Source organism: Raphanus sativus, chromosome 4, assembly GCF_000801105.2.
Source record: "Raphanus sativus cultivar WK10039 chromosome 4, ASM80110v3, whole genome shotgun sequence".
Lineage (NCBI taxonomy): Eukaryota > Viridiplantae > Streptophyta > Magnoliopsida > Brassicales > Brassicaceae > Raphanus > Raphanus sativus.
The window spans coordinates 23,736,182-23,755,707 of NC_079514.1; the positions used below are offsets into that span (position 1 = coordinate 23,736,182).

General features: G+C 43.2%; 1 protein-coding gene and 1 non-coding gene across 2 annotated transcripts; both read left to right on the plus strand.

Moving 5' to 3' along the window:
* Positions 1-3,198: 3,198 nt before the first annotated feature.
* On the plus strand, positions 3,199-3,306 carry LOC130512126 (small nucleolar RNA R71). The gene has a single exon (XR_008945687.1). It is a non-coding gene; the product is annotated as a small nucleolar RNA R71 (small nucleolar RNA).
* A 2,641-nt stretch (positions 3,307-5,947) lies between these two features.
* LOC130510678 (uncharacterized) lies at positions 5,948-7,825 on the plus strand. The gene has a single exon (XM_057007231.1). It carries the CDS (start codon positions 6,528-6,530, stop codon positions 7,788-7,790), a length of 1,263 nt encoding a protein of 420 aa, XP_056863211.1. The 5' UTR covers positions 5,948-6,527; the 3' UTR covers positions 7,791-7,825.
* The last annotated feature ends 11,701 nt before the right edge of the window (positions 7,826-19,526 follow it).

Genomic DNA, 19,526 nt, shown 5'->3' on the forward strand with positions numbered 1-19,526 from the left:
GTAGTTCACATCTTCCTCTGTATCATCTTCTCTAGCCTCTCCTTCTTCAGCTGAGCAGACTGGCTGCCCCAGAAATGCATGTAAAGCATATATCTTGGCTCTGACTTCATTCATCTGGTCTTCCCCGATGGCTGCAACCGATTTCTTCTTGTCAGAGTCAGTGTTCTTGGTGCTGCTGATGGTTGCTAGGTTCTCAATAAGTCTCACAGCCTCTATTGGATTCCTAGTGTTGAAGTTCCCCTCGCTAGCAGTATCAAGAGCCATCTGATACGTCAAGGCGATACCTCTGTAGAAAATGCTTAGCAGCTGCACTTCATCGAATCCATGGTGTGGACAGTCTCGCTGGAAGAACATAAATCTGATCCACGCGTCTTTAAAAGTCTCACTAGGCTTTTGCGCGAAAGTGGCGATTTTGCTCCTTAAGTCTTCAGCGCGTGCCTCATCAAAGAAATTACGCAGGAAGGCATTTTCGATGTCGGCCTAGGATGTCAGTGATCATGTAGGTAGCTACTTGAGCCAGTGCGAAGCTTCTCCAATCAGTGAGTATTTGAAGAGCTTGCAAAGTAGGTAGTCCTCAGGGACTCCATCCATACGAATAGCAGCGATAAGGTATCTGAGACACGAGAGAGTAGTACTGAGGCTTGAGCTCGAAGTTCGGCTTCTGAATCTCTGGAAGTCGAATAGCTGATATGTTGGTGTAGTACTCGTCTGGACGATTGTAGTCTGCCAACGATCGTGTTTGAGCTTCTCCTGTAGACTCAGCTTCAGGCTCAGGGATTATGTTTCCCTGTGCATCTAGCTTCTGACCTGTTGCATTACGCAGATGACCATCTTGGTCATACATGTTTTCATTCTCGCCCTGCGTGAGAATAACAATCGCAACCATGCTTCGCGGAGTAGTATCGATCGATGTACGGTGAGTAGTATCGAACGATGTGGATCGGCGAACGGTATCGGTCGACGGTGATGTCTGAGTGTCGGTCGACGGTTGAACGTGAGTATCAGTCGATGGTACTGCGGTTCTGTCGATCGATGCGTAGCTTAGGTCTTTGCGGATTGAGCGTTCCAAGTGTGCAGGATCTTCTGAGAATAATAGTTGATTTTTCCTGTTGCTTCTGGTACTGCTGGGCATGTACCTGAAAAGACAAGAAAAAATTTAATCAGAAAGGGGGTAAAAAGAAAAACCTAAGATTAATAAGATTAAATCTAATGGCGATCAAAGCTCCCCGGCAACGGCGCCAAATTTGATAGTGCTCAAATTACCCAGTAGAGCTTACTCTCTCAAATAAGAGGTACATCTGTAGTACTTAGGGATCGAATCACGAGTAGCTAGGGAACCAATTAAATAAAATCTACTAATCAATCCTAGGTGAAGTTGGTTTAAATGATGGAAATAAAAATAGCAATTCCTAAATTGAGCAAGGTAGTTGCTCTAACTAACAATACGATGGGTTGTTTAAATGTGATAAAGAGTGCTAGACTTAGGGCTTTTATTCAGGAATGGAGATTATAATTTCTATAAATGCTTTAACAAGTTGCTTGCATGATACTATAGATCTCAGTCGCTTAACTCTCAGTGATAGTCTCACTGGTAAAATAATCTTGATCTCTGGCCTCAACTGTTGTATGTTGACACAGAAAAAGAGTCGATCGATATCCTTTAGAGATATCGATCGATACACCTTTCGCTCGGCGATCGATTCACCTGTCGGAATATCGATCGACGGCTTCTAGATATGCCTAGGCGCGAGCCGATAATGAACACTAGGTCTCAAGGAGGGCTCTCGCTCTTCTCAACAGGAGACAAACTAGTTCAAATGGATAATTCAAGATAATCAAAGATCCTAGTGATTTATATTCTAGTTAGCTAATCTAGAACAAGTATAGGGTGCAATCCACTTGATGAGTATCACAACTTAGCAATTATATTTTGGGGCTAATCCCACAAACCTATTTAAACCCTAGATCTAACAAGTAGACTACTCAGACATAGCTAAGCAATTCATGACAATGGATAGATGAAAGAATTGCATAGATAGAATAAAGTAGAAATACAAAAGGAGATGAGAAATCTCTCCAATCTCTCAAGACAAATAAAACTCTAGTCTCTCTCTCACACTCTCTGCTTAGACTCTCAAGGCTTTCTTCAAAACTTGCTTCTCTCGAAGTTGTCGTCAAAAACACTTAGCAGGAATATTTAAGCATTTCCATTAGGTCAAAAACTCATCAGGGGCAATCTCGTAATTTGGTGAAGTCTTGGTGAAGTAGTCGGCTAAACCATTTCGTACTCGATATCGATCGACAACACTGGATGTGTATCGATCGATTATTATCTTCTAGTACGCGGATCTTCTCAGCTACATTGATCGACAACTCAGGATGATTATCGATCGATTATAATCGCAATGTTGACTTCCGACTTGGTCTTGAATGGTCAACTCGGGTGTATCATCTCTTGTACGCCAAAATGCTCCAAAAACATCACTTTCTCACAAAAAGCTCATGAACCTGAAAACATACCTAATAGGCTAGAAAACAGATTAAATATATAATAAAATACTAGTATACCATGGTTAAAAACGGGTAAAATCCATGGTATATCACTCTGCTCGGCGGAGGAAAGACCATCTTTTTCGTTTGATTTCTTCGGGTTAAGGTAGCCGGAGACAGGGGATCTGCTGTTGGAATTCATGGCTTGAGAGATTTTTAGTTGTTGTGAGAAATATGGGAAAGAGATGAGTATTATATAAAACCTTAGAAGGAGGAAGGCGAAAAGAAGCCATAAATGAGATAATGAGAGGATTCATTGATCAGAGACGGAGTGGTGTGTCGATTGGTGATAGTTCTTGTACTGCCATCCTTGCCCATTTACGTAACTCACTTCTTGCATATTATCCGCAGTGTTCTCTGATTCAGGCGATGCGTCTACAGCACTGTTCTTCCATGATGAACACTTGACTCTGCTTTCCTTTAAGTAACTGATCAACCTTTGCAGCCAAATCGTCAATGCTGTTCACACTTTTGGAGCGATCATGCTCATTGCTCTTGTTGATTTAACTTTACGCCATGTTCTCAATCAATGCGTAAGCTCCTGGTGTTGTTTGGGTCATGAAGCCTTCATTGCTCGAGGAATCTAGAGAATTGCGGAACTCATGGGTCACTCCATCAGAAAACACTTCCAGTATGTAGTCATCGTCAAACCCATGGTGAGGGCATTCCCTTTGGTACTATTTGTATCGCTTCCAAGCATCATGGAAAGGCTCGTCTGATTTTTGTTTGAAATTGGTGATCCTTTGCCTTAATGCTGCGGTTTTAGACTTCATGTAGAAGTGACCCAGGAATGCTGATCTGACATGTTCCCATGTGGTGAGGGAACCGGCCGGAAGGGAGTGAAACCAGCGAGAAGCTTTCCCCTCTAGGGAGAATGGGAACAATGTGCACTTGACGTAGTCTGGTGGCACTCCATTTGAGCGAGAGAAGTTGCAGACACTCTCGAAGGTCTCGATGTGATCCATTGGAATTTCAAAAGTGAGACCACTAAATGTGTTCTTCTGTACCAAACTGATCGAAGCAGGCTTGATCTCGTAATCTTGTCGAGTGCAAGGAGGAGGGTTGATGGTGGAGCGATCATTAGCGAAGTTCCGCGGGAGGTTCCACTCTCCGATTAGAGCACCTTGTAGCTCTTGCTGCTGTGCAGCGTGTTCGGCTGCCTGCTGAGAAGCTTGTTGCTGAGCTTGGATGGTGATGTGCCCTGAATCAGCAGCAGAAACAAATCAAGAAAGTTTGGCTTTTGGGCTTGAGTTTTTAAACGAGATGGGTTTGACGATTTATGAAAATATGTTTATGCACATGCTTCAGCCCAAAGAAAGAAAGGCCCAACAAAAAACGAGAAGGTATGGTCAAATAATATATCAATCTGACAGCAATCCAGAGCCAGTCAACCATGCAAAAGGACGAGGTCAGTCGAAGATTTTTGCGACCACAAATTTCTATTTTCGGTCAAAAGTCTTGGTCTTTGATCTTTGGTCTTTGGTCATTGGTCTTTAGTCAAGTCTACAATATTTATTAGTTTACAAGTTTCTAGGTTTTGACTAAACATTTTCTATGCCTTGCCTATATATAAAGGCCATTTGATCAATGAAATAAAATAAGTTTTGAGTGTTTATTTTTGGAACCTTGAGAGGGTATCTCACTTTTCTTGTTCTTGGTGTGGTTAGCTCCAAGTAACTCTCTCCTTCTCGTTGGACCTGTCATGTCCCAAGTTCTAACTAAGGCATCCGGACAGGCCATGGTGCGGGGAGTTGGGCTGGCCAGGTTGAAAAGACCTAAAGGCAAGCGTATCATGGTCTAATCTAGGGGTTAAGTGCATCAGGAAGCTGAGACTTGACCAGAATAAGAAGAAAAGAAGGTAATGATAGCTGGACGAGTGACCCGGGAGCTGGACATGGTCCGGAAGCAGCTCAATCAGCTCGGTGAAGCTGGTAGGGAGCTCAAACAGTCTTGGGCAACTCACAGGAGCTGGAGGAGTAGCTCACTCAGCTCAGGCAACTGTCACTCAGCTCAACTCAGCTGGACGGAGTGTGGGAGCCTTGACCGGTTAATGCGGTCCGTGGGTGATGGTCACGGACCGGATGCTGGCTAGGAGTGGCCGTTGGGTCTAACTCGCTTTGGCAAGTGAGCTGAGCTTGTGGGCAACCAGCTGAGCTTAAAGATCGATGAGAACAAATGAAGGAAAGGGGCGGTTGCATGCGGTTGGACGGTTTGGGACGGTTTTGGGACGAAAAGGTGTCCGTTGGCCATTTGGCCAATCACAACGTCCGGACGGTTTCCAATCCTCTTCCCTATAAATAAACCTCCCCATCTTCGACATTTCTCATCAGAAACACAAGGGGAAACTCTGCCCAAATCTCTACAGAATCAAAGAGAGAAAAGAGAAGTGTGACCGCAAAGGCAGTCCGTGTGAAACAAAGGAGATTCCGGTGGGTTCTAAGTCGTGGGCAAGTGAAGCTTGATCGGAAATGGATACCAGAGGAAAGGAGAAGACCGCAGAGAAGAGTGTGGGGGCTTCCGAACACACGCCTAAGGTACTGGATGCAAACCAAGTACAAACCGCCATGAATCATCCATCCGGGTGGTTTGGCCGTTTGATCCATGAGTGGATGGTTGCATCTATTGTTCTTATTCTGTCAATATATCTCTTCTCCATCATATTCTGAAGTTATTTATGAGTCTAAACTCATGAACACGTCACTGAGGCTTGGTTAGATCAGAGTAATCTCTCCATGGCCTTGGTTGGGCATGTATGATCCGATCTCATGCTTCCAGTGGGAGTTATTGGGATTTGGCGTTTGATATCTCTTAGTGGGGATTTATAATGAATTATCAAAGTGATAGAACAATTTTATAGCATTGATTCCGAGATGGTACCATGAGACCGGTTAGGTTGTTCATGGCCAAGATCAATATGATCAAGGCCGGTTCTGGGAAATCCGCTTGGACCATTCTCTTAATCTTGAATTATCATGATTTATCATGTGTTTAAGTTAGTTTTTGGATGAGTAAATCAATGGGTCACAAATCGGCCAGAAATGGACTTAGTGTCCCAAACCATGCTTAGGTTTGTATTTGCTAGGATATCGGTCATGATTCTTATGCATATGTGTTGTGGGTTTTGATTTCAGGTTCTGACAGGGACCGTGGTAAGGCTAAGGAGCCATGAAGACCTTGGCCGTGTGGGATGTGTGATGTAGTTCATGTTGTAAACCTTGGATTTATGTTTAGCCTATTGTGCAACTTATGATTTGAATACTATGTATGGATCACATTTGACATATATATATAAGATGATGTTTGCCTTAAGCTTCCGCATTGTTTTTATTATTGCATGAACCTCAAATGATTAAAAAAAAATGACTAAGTAAAGATTGGACCTTAACCGGCTGAATTACACTTAGATGTTTAGGTAAGGCCGCGGACTGGTTGGATCATGGGATCCAGGTTTGGGTCTTACAAGTTGGTATCAGAGCATGCTTGATTCTAGGCTGTGGTTAGGGCAGGTCATCACACATCCGGCTGGGTCTCATGGCAGGTTTTGGGTTCTGGTTAACATAATATTGCTTGAGGTTTGCAAATAAAAATGTTAATCTAACCTTTTGCCTTGTGTTTGTCTTTGATGTCCTAAGGGAACTAAGAAGAGGTCTCGGAAGACTAAGGATGGGACAGGGGCGTCCGCAGCTGGAGATGCCTCAGTGCCTAATCCGCCAGTGTTGCTGTCAGTTCCACCTACTGGTCAGACCAGTGAGGCCATCCTGACTGAAACTCAAGTGAACCAGACTGAGGTTCAGCTGGGTGGAGAGGATAGGCAGTTGGACGAGACCGGGCAACCACTGAATGCGGCTGGAAACCAGTTAGGAGCAGGAAGTGGGCAACAAAGGAATGATCAGGAAGGTGAGGCTGAGTCCTCAGAGACTGGTAACCGGACTGATCCAAACATCCAAGGAGATGGGAGGATTGGACCGGATGAACCAATGGCTGAACCTACCATGAAGCAGATACTTGATGCAATCAAGTTGATGGGAAGTCAGATGCTGGCTATGACCCAAGTGTTCACGCCTGTTGTGAATTCATCTATGGGTCAAACCACTCAAGCACCGGTGATAGTTCCAGGAGTTGCTGACACTGGTGGATATGTGGCGCCTCTTGCTGAGGTGATTGAGTTAGATCCACCAGTTGGGGCAACCAAGAAGGTTGATTACCTAAAGGTGCTTGAGCACATCACCCGTTTGGGAACCAAACACTTTGCTGGAAGTGCTGATCCCATGGAGGCAGATGAGTGGAGGGACCGGCTGGCTAGGAACTTCAGGTCTACGAGGTGCCCTGAGGAGTACCAAAGAGACATAGCAGTGCACTTCCTGGAGGGAGATGCACACAACTGGTGGCTGTCCTTAGACAAGCGCACCAATGGCTCTATTGTGAAGTTCTCTGACTTTGAGGTTGAGTTCAACCACAAGTACTTTCCAGCTGAAGCATGGGACCGTTTGGAAGCTAAGTTCCTGGACTTGGTTCAGGGCAAACGGTCAGTAAGGGAGTATGAGGAAGAGTTCAACCGGCTCAGGAGGTATGTGGGTAAGGAACTTGAGGATGAGAAGGTTCAGGTCCGCAGGTTCATAAGGGGCTTGAGGCCTGAGCTTAAGACTTATTGCTCAGTCCGTACCTTCAACACAGTCTCTGAGTTGGTGGAGAGGATGGCAATGCTGGAGACCAATCTGGCTGAGGAAAACAAACACAAGCTTAAGAGTGTGGTGGTGTCTTCCGGTCAGAGTGGTGACAAGAAGAGAAAGAGGGATGCGGCTGAAGGGGGTAAAACCTCAAGTGGTAGGCCAGAGTGTCCCAAGTGTGGTAAACACCATGGAGGAGAGTGCTGGAAGGCAATGGGAGCCTGTACCCGTTGTGGCAAGATGGATCACTCAGCTCGGGATTGTCCTGGTCCGGATAGGAACCGTGGGCAAGGCTCGACCAGTGAGGCCAGGACTTGTCATCAGTGTGGTAAGAAAGGGCAATTCCGTGTGGACTGTCCTCAGTTGCAAACTGGACAAGGCAAGGGTCGTGGTGAGCAGAACCGGCCAGACCCCAAACAAGGCCAAACTTCAGCACCTCGAGTCTATGAGCTTTCAAGGGATGTGGATGAGTCCGGACCCTTCAAGGCGATCACTGGTATAATTCTAAAACCCATTCTTCTTAAATTTTTAAATTTATTAGAATGGCATGGTATGGAATCTAGGATGGACTAGATACTTAGCTAAGGTCTTATGTAGGGACCTTATGTATTGGTGGTGTGGAAACACATGTATTATTTGATACTGGAGCTACACATAGTTTTGTGAGTCCAGATATGATTGGAAAAGGTATGTTCCAAATGGGAACTAGGGATGATCTTGGCTTGGTGAGTGCAGCCGGTGGGCAAATGATGCACCCACTAGGTCTAGTCAAAGACATCCCAGTAATGATCCATAGTAAGGCAATGCCGGTGGATCTGATTGTGGTCCGCCTTAAGAATCACGAGGTGATCCTAGGTATGGACTGGCTTGGCAAGAATCGGGCCACCTTAGACTGTCATCGAGGAAGGGTGCAGTTTGAGAGTGGGTGTGGACCCCCGATCAAGTACCAAGGTATTAATCCGGCCTCTGGATGCTTAGTGTTATCAGCAGTCCGTGCGGCAAGGATGCTGGTACAAGGTTGTGAGGCTTATATAGCCACAATCACCACTAAGGAGGTCGTAGGGGATGGTGGCCCGGACGGGATACCGCTGGTCAGTGAGTTTGATGATGTGTTTAGGTCACTACAGGGCATTCCCCCTGATAGGTCAGACCCATTCATAATAGAACTGGAACCAGGGACGGCCCCAATGTCAAAGAGCCCATACCGCATGGCTCCAGCTGAGATGGCTGAGCTAAAGAAACAACTTGAAGAGTTGTTGGAAAAGGGGTTCATACGCCCAAGTGTATCACCCTGGGGTGCACCAGTCCTCTTTGTCAAGAAGAAGGATGGTAGCTTCAGGTTGTGCATAGACTATAGGGGGTTGAATAGGGTGACAATAAAGAATAAGTACCCATTGCCCCGGATTGATGAGTTGCTAGATCAACTAAAGGGAGCCAAATGGTTCTCCAAGATTGATTTGGCATCAGGTTATCATCAAATCCCCATTGCATCAGAAGATGTGAGGAAGACAGCTTTCCGGACTAGGTATGGCCACTATGAGTTTGTGGTTATGCCATTCGGATTGACTAATGCACCAGCAGCCTTTATGAAGATGATGAATGGAATTTTCAGAGAGTACTTAGATGAATTTGTAATCATCTTCATTGATGATATACTAGTTTACTCTAAGACCCGGGAAGACCATGAGAAGCATCTCAGATTGGTGTTGGAAAGGCTGAGAGAGCAACAATTGTTTGCCAAGCTAAGCAAGTGTAGCTTTTGGCAGAAGAGCATTGGCTTCCTAGGACATGTGGTGTCTGAGGAAGGAGTGTCTGTTGATCCAGAGAAGATCAAGTGCATACAAGAGTGGCCAAGACCAAAGAATGCTACAGAAGTAAGAAGCTTCTTGGGTTTGGCCGGATACTACAGGAAGTATGTCAAGGGGTTTGCAAGTGTGGCACAACCTATGACACAACTTACTGGAAAGGATGTCAAATTCATCTGGTCAGAAGCTTGTGAAAAGAGCTTTGAAGCCTTGAAGAACATGCTGACCAGTGCACCAGTTTTGGTGTTACCTGAGGAAGATCAACCCTATGTGGTGTACACGGATGCATCCATTACTGGATTAGGCTGTGTGCTCACACAGAATGGGAAGGTCATAGCATATGCCTCGAGGCAACTCAGGAAGCATGAAGGCAACTACCCAACACACGACCTGGAGATGGCCGCAGTGGTGTTTGCCTTAAAGATATGGAGATCATATTTATATGGAGCAAAAGTTCAGATTCTAACTGACCACAAGAGCCTGAAGTACATTTTCACTCAACCAGAGTTGAATTTGAGACAAAGGCGGTGGATGGAATTTGTGGCCGACTATGATTTGGACATTGCCTATCATCCAGGCAAAGCCAATCTAGTGGCAGATGCCTTAAGCAGGCGTAGGGCTGAGGTATCAGCAGAAAAGGAAGCAGAGATCCTGGAAGGGATGGTCCGGTCACTACATCTAGACACCATGGCAAGTGAGGATGAGCCATTGGGTTTAGAGGCTGTGAACTAGGCTGATCTACTTACCAGAATACAACAAGCACAGAACTTGGATGAGAACTTGCAAAAAGTTGCAAGGAATGATAAGACTGAGTATCAAGTCACAAGTAATGGTACCATTTTGGTACATGGGAGGGTTAGTGTTCCTGGTGACCGGGGACTAAAGGAAGAGATTATGAGCCAAGCTCATAAGTCTAAGTTCTCAGTACACCCGGGACTAAACAAGATGTACAAAGACATCAAAAGGTACTACCATTGGATCCGGATGAAGGCTGACATTGCCGAGTGGGTGGCCAAGTGTCCTACTTGTCAATTGGTCAAGGCTGAACATCAGGTTCCAAGTGGTTTACTACAAAACCTTCCCATACCAGAATGGAAGTGGGATCACATCACAATGGACTTTGTGACTGGATTTCCCACAACCAGAAACAAAAAGGATGCAGTATGGGTGATTGTTGATCGCCTGACCAAATCTGCACACTTCTTGCCCATCAAGAAAGGTGATGGAGTGGATGAGATTGTAAAGATCTACATAGATCACATTGTGAGGCTGCATGGAGTGCCGGCTAGTATAGTCTCAGACAGAGACCCTAGGTTCACTTCTTATTTCTGGAGAGCCTTTCAAAAGGCCTTAGGAACAAGGGTGAATATGAGCACATCCTATCATCCTCAAACGGATGGTCAGTCAGAAAGAACCATCCAGACATTGGAAGATATGCTAAGGGCATGTGTTCTGGATTGGGGTGATTCGTGGGAGAAACACTTACCACTGGTGGAGTTTGCTTACAACAACAGCTTTCACACCAGCATAGGTATGTCACCTTATGAAGCATTATATGGGCGGCCTTGCAGGACACCTTTATGCTGGACCCAAGTGGGGGAGCGCAGCATAATAGGTCCTGAGATTGTGGAAGAGACCACAGAAAAGATCAAATTGGTCAAGGAGAAGATGAAGGAAGCTCAAGACCGCCAAAAGAGCTATGCTGACAAGAGAAGAAAACATCTTGAGTTTGAGGTTGGTGATCTAATCTATCTCAAGATGATTACTTTCAAAGGAAGGGCAAGAGTTTCTGGAAGAAGAAAACTAGACCCAAGGTTCTTAGGTCCATTCAGGATACTTGAAAGAGTTGGGGCAGTGGCGTACAAACTGGATTTGCCATCTGAAATGGATGCTTACCACAATGTATTCCATGTGTCTCAACTAAGGAAGTGCCTAACGGATCAAGACATTGTCTTGCCTGAAATTCCAAAAGATCTTGGTAAGAACCTCACCTTAGAGACAAGGCCGGTTCGAATCATTGATCGGATGGAAAAGGCAATGAGAAAGAAGACAGTTCCTATGCTAAAGATTGTATGGGAATTCAATGGCAAAGACATTATCACTTGGGAAACAGAAGCAAGAATGAAAGCTGAGTATCCTGAGTGGTATAGTCAGTATGTGGTTGGAGAATCATCCAACATGAACTCGGGGACGAGTTCCTTCCAAGTGGGGGAGACTTGTCATGTCCCAAGTTCTAACTAAGGCATCCGGACAGGCCATGGTGCGGGGAGTTGGGCTGGCCAGGTTGAAAAGACCTAAAGGCAAGCGTATCATGGTCTAATCTAGGGGTTAAGTGCATCAGGAAGCTGAGACTTGACCAGAATAAGAAGAAAAGAAGGTAATGATAGCTGGACGAGTGACCCGGGAGCTGGACATGGTCCGGAAGCAGCTCAATCAGCTCGGTGAAGCTGGTAGGGAGCTCAAACAGTCTTGGGCAACTCACAGGAGCTGGAGGAGTAGCTCACTCAGCTCAGGCAACTGTCACTCAGCTCAACTCAGCTGGACGGAGTGTGGGAGCCTTGACCGGTTAATGCGGTCCGTGGGTGATGGTCACGGACCGGATGCTGGCTAGGAGTGGCCGTTGGGTCTAACTCGCTTTGGCAAGTGAGCTGAGCTTGTGGGCAACCAGCTGAGCTTAAAGATCGATGAGAACAAATGAAGGAAAGGGGCGGTTGCATGCGGTTGGACGGTTTGGGACGGTTTTGGGACGAAAAGGTGTTCGTTGGCCATTTGGCCAATCACAACGTCCGGACGGTTTCCAATCCTCTTCCCTATAAATAAACCTCCCCATCTTCGACATTTCTCATCAGAAACACAAGGGGAAACTCTGCCCAAATCTCTACAGAATCAAAGAGAGAAAAGAGAAGTGTGACCGCAAAGGCAGTCCGTGTGAAACAAAGGAGATTCCGGTGGGTTCTAAGCCGTGGGCAAGTGAAGCTTGATCGGAAATGGATACCAGAGGAAAGGAGAAGACCGCAGAGAAGAGTGTGGGGGCTTCCGAACACACGCCTAAGGTACTGGATGCAAACCAAGTACAAACCGCCATGAATCATCCATCCGGGTGGTTTGGCCGTTTGATCCATGAGTGGATGGTTGCATCTATTGTTCTTATTCTGTCAATATATCTCTTCTCCATCATATTCTGAAGTTATTTATGAGTCTAAACTCATGAACACGTCACTGAGGCTTGGTTAGATCAGAGTAATCTCTCCATGGCCTTGGTTGGGCATGTATGATCCGATCTCATGCTTCCAGTGGGAGTTATTGGGATTTGGCGTTTGATATCTCTTAGTGGGGATTTATAATGAATTATCAAAGTGATAGAACAATTTTATAGCATTGATTCCGAGATGGTACCATGAGACCGGTTAGGTTGTTCATGGCCAAGATCAATATGATCAAGGCCGGTTCTGGGAAATCCGCTTGGACCATTCTCTTAATCTTGAATTATCATGATTTATCATGTGTTTAAGTTAGTTTTTGGATGAGTAAATCAATGGGTCACAAATCGGCCAGAAATGGACTTAGTGTCCCAAACCATGCTTAGGTTTGTATTTGCTAGGATATCGGTCATGATTCTTATGCATATGTGTTGTGGGTTTTGATTTCAGGTTCTGACAGGGACCGTGGTAAGGCTAAGGAGCCATGAAGACCTTGGCCGTGTGGGATGTGTGATGTAGTTCATGTTGTAAACCTTGGATTTATGTTTAGCCTATTGTGCAACTTATGATTTGAATACTATGTATGGATCACATTTGACATATATATATAAGATGATGTTTGCCTTAAGCTTCCGCATTGTTTTTATTATTGCATGAACCTCAAATGATTAAAAAAAATGACTAAGTAAAGATTGGACCTTAACCGGCTGAATTACACTTAGATGTTTAGGTAAGGCCGCGGACTGGTTGGATCATGGGATCCAGGTTTGGGTCTTACAGGACCGGTGCGTGATATCACTCAAATTACCCTAAGGAGTGAATTACTCTCTCAAATAAGAGGTTCAATTGTAATACTTAGGGATCGAATCCACAGAGACTCAAGGATTACACAATAGATTAAATAGTATTGAAATAAAGCTGGATAAATATGTTTTAAATAGTAAATTAAATGGTGAGCAAGGCAGTTGCTCGATTGATTTGATTTGAGGTTGTTAACAGAAGGAAAGTTAGATTTAGGTATTATCTCAGGTGTGACAATTTTGCAAGTTAATTAGGTTTTTTAGTATTCATAGTTCTGAACTCAAAATTTTAGTTTAATCAAATGATTAACTACGCTTGGATCTCGGGTCATCAACTCTCGTTCGATGATCATAAGAAAGTGTCGATCGATAATTCAATAGAACATCGATCGATGCACCTTTCACAATATCAACCGATACAACCCTAGTTGAGTCAATCGATATTGCTTCCAGCGAGCCTTAAGATCAGGTTTGATGGTGATAGAACCAAAATCGAGCACCGTCCTTTTTGGTTCACGGACACGGTCCAAGGTGGCGACCTTGTCGACCAGCTAGACCTAGCCGAGGTTTTCTCATCAGATTATGCCAATTACCTTATCATCTATGCAATCTTGGATGATCTGAATACTCAAGTGAGCTGGACTGACACTATCATGGACGAGCTGAGCAAGTTGGTTCAATCTCCCGAGCGGGTTCGACCATCAAACCACCCGAGAAGGAACACAGACATACGTTCATTGTTCGAAGCATATCTTCTAAACCATGATGTTTCTTCGCGTGAAACCACTTGGAGAATGTGTTCAACTCAATTACGGAGCTCCTCGATGAAGAATCAGATCAAACGGAGTTCAGATGTGGAAGTTATACAATTTACAAATCAGGTGATCTTCAGTTCTCGCGAATTCGGGTTATGTGGATCGTCCGGCGTGCATCCTAATCATTCCCACCATGGACCAGCACGACCAGCATGAACCTGGACATTTTTCTGAATCTGGACTAGTCGACATCAGAATCCGCACTTTGACTAGTCTTTCTTGTTTTCCACACTTTGACTAGATCTAGTCAAACTTTGATTTTCTATGCAATGTTTTTCCGCACTTTCTTTATTTCTTTCTTTGACTCAAAGTAGTATAAATATGTAAACACTTTGATCATTTTAATCACATTGATTTTTCCTTTCTTTTGAGATTTTCTCTCTTTGTTCTTGGTTGAACATTTCTTAGTTTCTTGGTGACGTTATCTCCAAGTCTCGATCCTTCTTTTGTTGGACTGGTGCGTCACATCCGGCAACGATCGAAGTCTGGTAGTATCATTGGGCCTTTCCGCATCCCATTGTGTCACCATTCATCCCACCAGTTCTCTATCCTTCCGGATCAGAGTCCATATCTCCCATTACCGGACGAGTGCCTTTCCTTGGGTCTATCAAGTGGTATCAGAGCCACTCTTCCGGTAACTCTTTTTCTATCCATCTTTCTCATCTCTCCATTTCTTCTAAACACTTCTTCATATATCTATCTTGAACCCGGGCCCCTCATTACCCCCATAAAAAAAAATCTAAGTTTATGCATTAAAAAAAAAAAAAAAAAGATTATATAAAAAAAAAAGTTTCAAAGTTTGATTATTTGTGGTGTGGTGGTGGAAGAGAAAGCCTGCTGGCCGAAGAGAAATCCGGCCTTTAAGGTGGTTAAGGCGGGTTCCCCTTTAAATCTCTTATCTTTCTATTTTAAACACTTTGATCTTGCTTGGATTTGCCCATTGGGATTCTTGATCTGTTCTCTTAGAACCTTGAGAAGAAACTTGTGTGATCACCATAAAGTGTGAGAGAAAACACTTGAGTGGGTGAGATTAAACACTTGAGAGAGTGAGGAATTTTATCTACTAACTTTTGTGTTGAGATTTTCAGGTTAAAATGTTTGGTCTTCACCGGAGAAGTAGCAAGGAGAAGCCCCCACGACATTCTGTCTCTCAAACTCCATCTAAATATCCTTTGAATAATTTTGATGAGTTTGTGAGTGTGCAGGAAAAGCCAAACCAAAGATGTAGAGAGCATTCTAGACCATCTAGAGATGTGGCTGATCCAAAGAGGCGATTGCTCCAGTTTGATGTCCAAGAGTTTTGTAATAACTTTGAGAAGGGAATGATGAAAGCCCTCAAGGACATCAACCAGGTCCATAAGAAGAGCACATCCACACGTGCACCTGTAGCTGAGCCATCATTGTTCATCAGTGAAAAACCTAAAGGTAAATCTGAAACCCATGTTGAAGAGTTTAAAGATTTTTCAGATTCTTTGCCTATCTTTGATGAACCTAATGAAGAGCCAATTGAAAGCTTGTTTTCTTGTGAGAAAAATTGTGATCTTCCTTCTATTGAACCTGAGTTTATTCTTGATAATGAGCAGACTATTGTAGAACTAACCGTTTTGCAACCGGAGCATCCGAGTAGTCTTGTTTTGTCTCCACAGGTTTTTGAGGAAGAGCCACTGGACTATCCACATCAAGGGCCACGTCTTGACTCTAGAGAACTCTTGGATGATGATCTAGGCCCCATCTTTGATGAGGGAGACAATCTTGATCCCATCCTTGATGAAGAAACCACAAGCATCACCTCCATCGCCATGGAGAGCCATCTTTGTTTTGATCCCGGCCCTTTGTCTCCTACCCCTTTGTCTCCTGATCTTCAAAAGCACTGTGAGAAATCTGATCTAATTAATTCTCTTCCTGATATGTTTGTGAAGATCTGTTCTCATGATGTAACTCGTTTTGGTCTTGAAAAGATTAAAGAATTTTGTGTTTCGAAATCTGTTTTTGAAAACATGTTTAATTCTTTTAAAATTTTTAAACCTGATGACCTTCTTCATCAACAATGTTTTCAAAATGTCAATGGCATCAATTCTGGAATTATTTTGAGCTTTGATCAGTTCTTGGAACATAACAAAGGTTTTCATTCTCTTGAAAAGTCATTTGATCATAATTTGCAACAAACCGATTTCTGTGCTAGAAAATCTGTTGATTCGTTTGTTTTCAAAGGAAAAGACTTTGATCTGAGTTTTTCTAAACATGCACTGATCACTGATAATTTATTTGCATCCTCTTGTGCCTTGGACGAAATTTTGGTTAAGAAGTTGCTGAAACATGAATCACTTAGAACTGAAAATGATTTTTGTGATCTTGCTTCTTGTGATTTTGTTTTGCAGCCTGATCTTGTGTGTTCTGATTCTGATCATGTTAGGCACGTTTTGAAAATGTTATATGGTGTTTCATGCCTTGAAAGCATTCTGATTTACAACACCTTCTTTCATAAACATGTTGAGCTTTGGATAAGTAATTCTCAGTTTAGGCTTAATCTTTTGTGTTCTAAATCTGAGAAATTTTTGCATGTTTTGGAATTGCTCTTTAGGAACCATGTAATCACATGCCTTGAAACCCTTGTGGTCATTAATTCTTATTTTGATGTTAGTTTTGAAAGGCTGAAACTTGTGCTTCTTGTTCTAAGGAAAGAAACTTTGATTTGTGATTTGAACAAGTACATGTCTTGCACATATGATCCTGGTATTTTAATGTTTGCTTTGAGTATTCAGGATAAACAGGATCAGTCTCAAAGAAATGAAAGCAGTGACCGTGCTTATCAGCCTAGGCTTTGGAGATGGAAGTACTTGAGGAAAATTACTTCAAAACTCCAAGGAAGTTTCTCTCCTAAATTTTCCTTCATTGAATTTTTCATGTTTTTTTAATTCTTTTTATCTGATTCATTTCCTTTTGATACAGGTAAAATGGATTTGAGGACAAATCCTTTTGAAGAGGGAGAGTATGATAAAACCAAAATCGAGCACCGTCCTTTTTGGTTCACGGACACGGTCCAAGGTGGCGACCTTGTCGACCAGCTAGACCTAGCCGAGGTTTTCTCATCAGATTATGCCAATTACCTTATCATCTATGCAATCTTGGATGAGCTGAATACTCAAGTGAGCTGGACTGACACTATCATGGACGAGCTGAGCAAGTTGGTTCAATCTCCCGAGCGGGTTCGACCATCAAACCACCCGAGAAGGAACACAGACATACGTTCATTGTTCGAAGCATATCTTCTAAACCATGATGTTTCTTCGCGTGAAACCACTTGGAGAATGTGCTCAACTCAATTACGGAGCTCCTCAACGAAGAATCAGATCAAACGGAGTTCAGATGTGGAAGTTATACAATTTACAAATCAGGTGATCTTCAGTTCTCGCGAATTCGGGTTATGTGGATCGTCCGGCGTGCATCCTAATCATTCCCACCATGGACCAGCACGACCAGCATGAACCTGGACATTTTTTCTGAATCTGGACTAGTCGACATCAGAATCCGCACCTTGACTAGTCTTTCTTGTTTTCCACACTTTGACTAGATCTAGTCAAATTTTGATTTTCTATGCAATGTTTTTCCGCACTTTCTTTATTTCTTTCTTTGACTCAAAGTAGTATAAATATGTAAACACTTTGATCATTTTAATCACATTGATTTTTCCTTTCTTTTGAGATTTTCTCTCTTTGTTCTTGGTTGAACATTTCTTAGTTTCTTGGTGAGGTTATCTCCAAGTCTTGATCCTCCTTTTGTTGGACTGGTGCGTCACATCCGGCAACGATCGAAGTCTGGTAGTATCATTGGGCCTTTCCGCATCCCATTGTGTCACCATTCATCCCACCAGTTCTCTATCCTTCCGGATCAGAGTCCATATCTCCCCTTACCGGACGAGTCCATTTTGATAGAACCAAAATCAAGCACCGTCCTTTTTGGTTCATGGACACGGTCCATGATGGTGATCATGTCGACCAGCTTGATCCAACCGAGATTTTTCCATCAGATCGTGACACTACTTTGGAGCTAGATGAGCTGAGTGAGATAAGTGACACTACTATGGAGCTGGATGAGCTAAGTGACACTAACTTGGAGCTGAATGAGCTAAGTGACACTGAAGAAGGAGCTGGTTTAGCTGCTGGGCGAAATGAGCCTTTTTCGGCCCACCGAAAAATTCATAACAAATTCAATTTGTGTCCGTTTTACACCAAATTCGACCAGGCCTATCCTGATGGTCTCTTTCCCGTTTGCATCAAGAAATATCAAGAAAATGAGTCAAAGTCGTGGCCTGCATTGATTTCTTCAAAGACTAGTGAAAATTCAACTTCTCGGTTCTACAAAAGTTTTTAGTCTTAGTCTTTGTTTGTGTTTTCTATGCTTCTAGTTTTCCACAATTATTTAAGTATTTCTTTGACTCATTCTACTATAAATATGTAATCCATTTCATGAATAAAAATCAGATCATTTTGGAGTTTATTTTTGTTCTTCTTTTCTCTGAGTGAGAGAGAGTTCTTAGCTAGTTCATCGGTGTGAACCGGCTTGTTGATTTGGTGGTCAGCCAATCATCTTTGTGTGTTATTTGGTGGTTAGCCAATGCACTACATCCGCTCTTTGGTGGTTAGCCTTAGATCGTGGGTATATCAAGAGCCATTCCGCACCTCTTGACGATCCTATCAATCCATCCCAGTTCCAGAAGTGCATTCGCCTTCTCGGTTCATATCCAACATCCGGCCAAAGCCATCTTCCCGATTTTGGGTCTATCATTTGGTATCAGAGCCACTTTGGCTGGTTTGTTTTCTATCTTCTTTTCACCTTATCATCTCTTCATCATTTCTTATTTCTTTTTGGATCCGGGCTGTTCCTTTACTCTCTTGTGATCGCCATTTAAAAAAAAAATCAAAAAAAATCAAAAAAAAAACAAAAAGAAAAAAAAAATTTGGAAAAGTTTTGGCTTGAATCACTTCTGAAGAGAAATCCAGGAGGAGTGGTGGAAGAGAAAGTCTGCTGGCCGAGGAGAAATCCGGCCTTAGGACAGTTAAGGCGGATCCGCACAAAAAAAAAATCTCTTCATCTTCATTTCTTTTCTTTTTTCCACAAAGTTTGTTTTGGGTTTTTGATTGCTGAATTTTGACTGCCTATCATCCTTTGAACCAGTAAAACAACTCTGAGTGATCACCTAAAAATCGTGAGCTAAACACTTTGAGAGTGTGAGGATTTTTATGTGCTAACGTTTGTTAAGTGTTTCATGATGTTTGGACTTCTCAAGAAATCAAAACCACTACAAGATGATATCTTCTTTCCTTTTAAAACTGTTTCGGAAAAAGAGCAATTAATTTTTAGAAATAAGAAACAGTTTGCTGCTAATAGGTTTGATTTTGTGCAGAAACAAAGGAAGAGACAAAACAGGTCCGATGATGAGAAGTGGGTCAGAAGTGGTGATCGTCCCTTCACCAAAGCCAAGAGAAACAACCGTGATGTGCTAGAGCAGAACGAATTTCAGACTTATGCCAGTTTGGAGAAGATGTTGCATAAGGCAATTCATGCTATCCGGAAACTCAAAAAGAAGAGAAACACCAACACTTCTTCAGCACCAAAACATCAATGTAAGTCTTTTTATCTTTCAAATTCTGATTTGAAAACTAATGAGATTTCTTTTGATAAAAGCAAA

Excerpts from the sequence above, each read along its gene's own strand:
- LOC130510678 (XM_057007231.1), top strand. The coding sequence starts at position 6,528 with ATGGCTGAACCTACCATGAAGCAGATACTTGATGCAATCAAGTTGATG.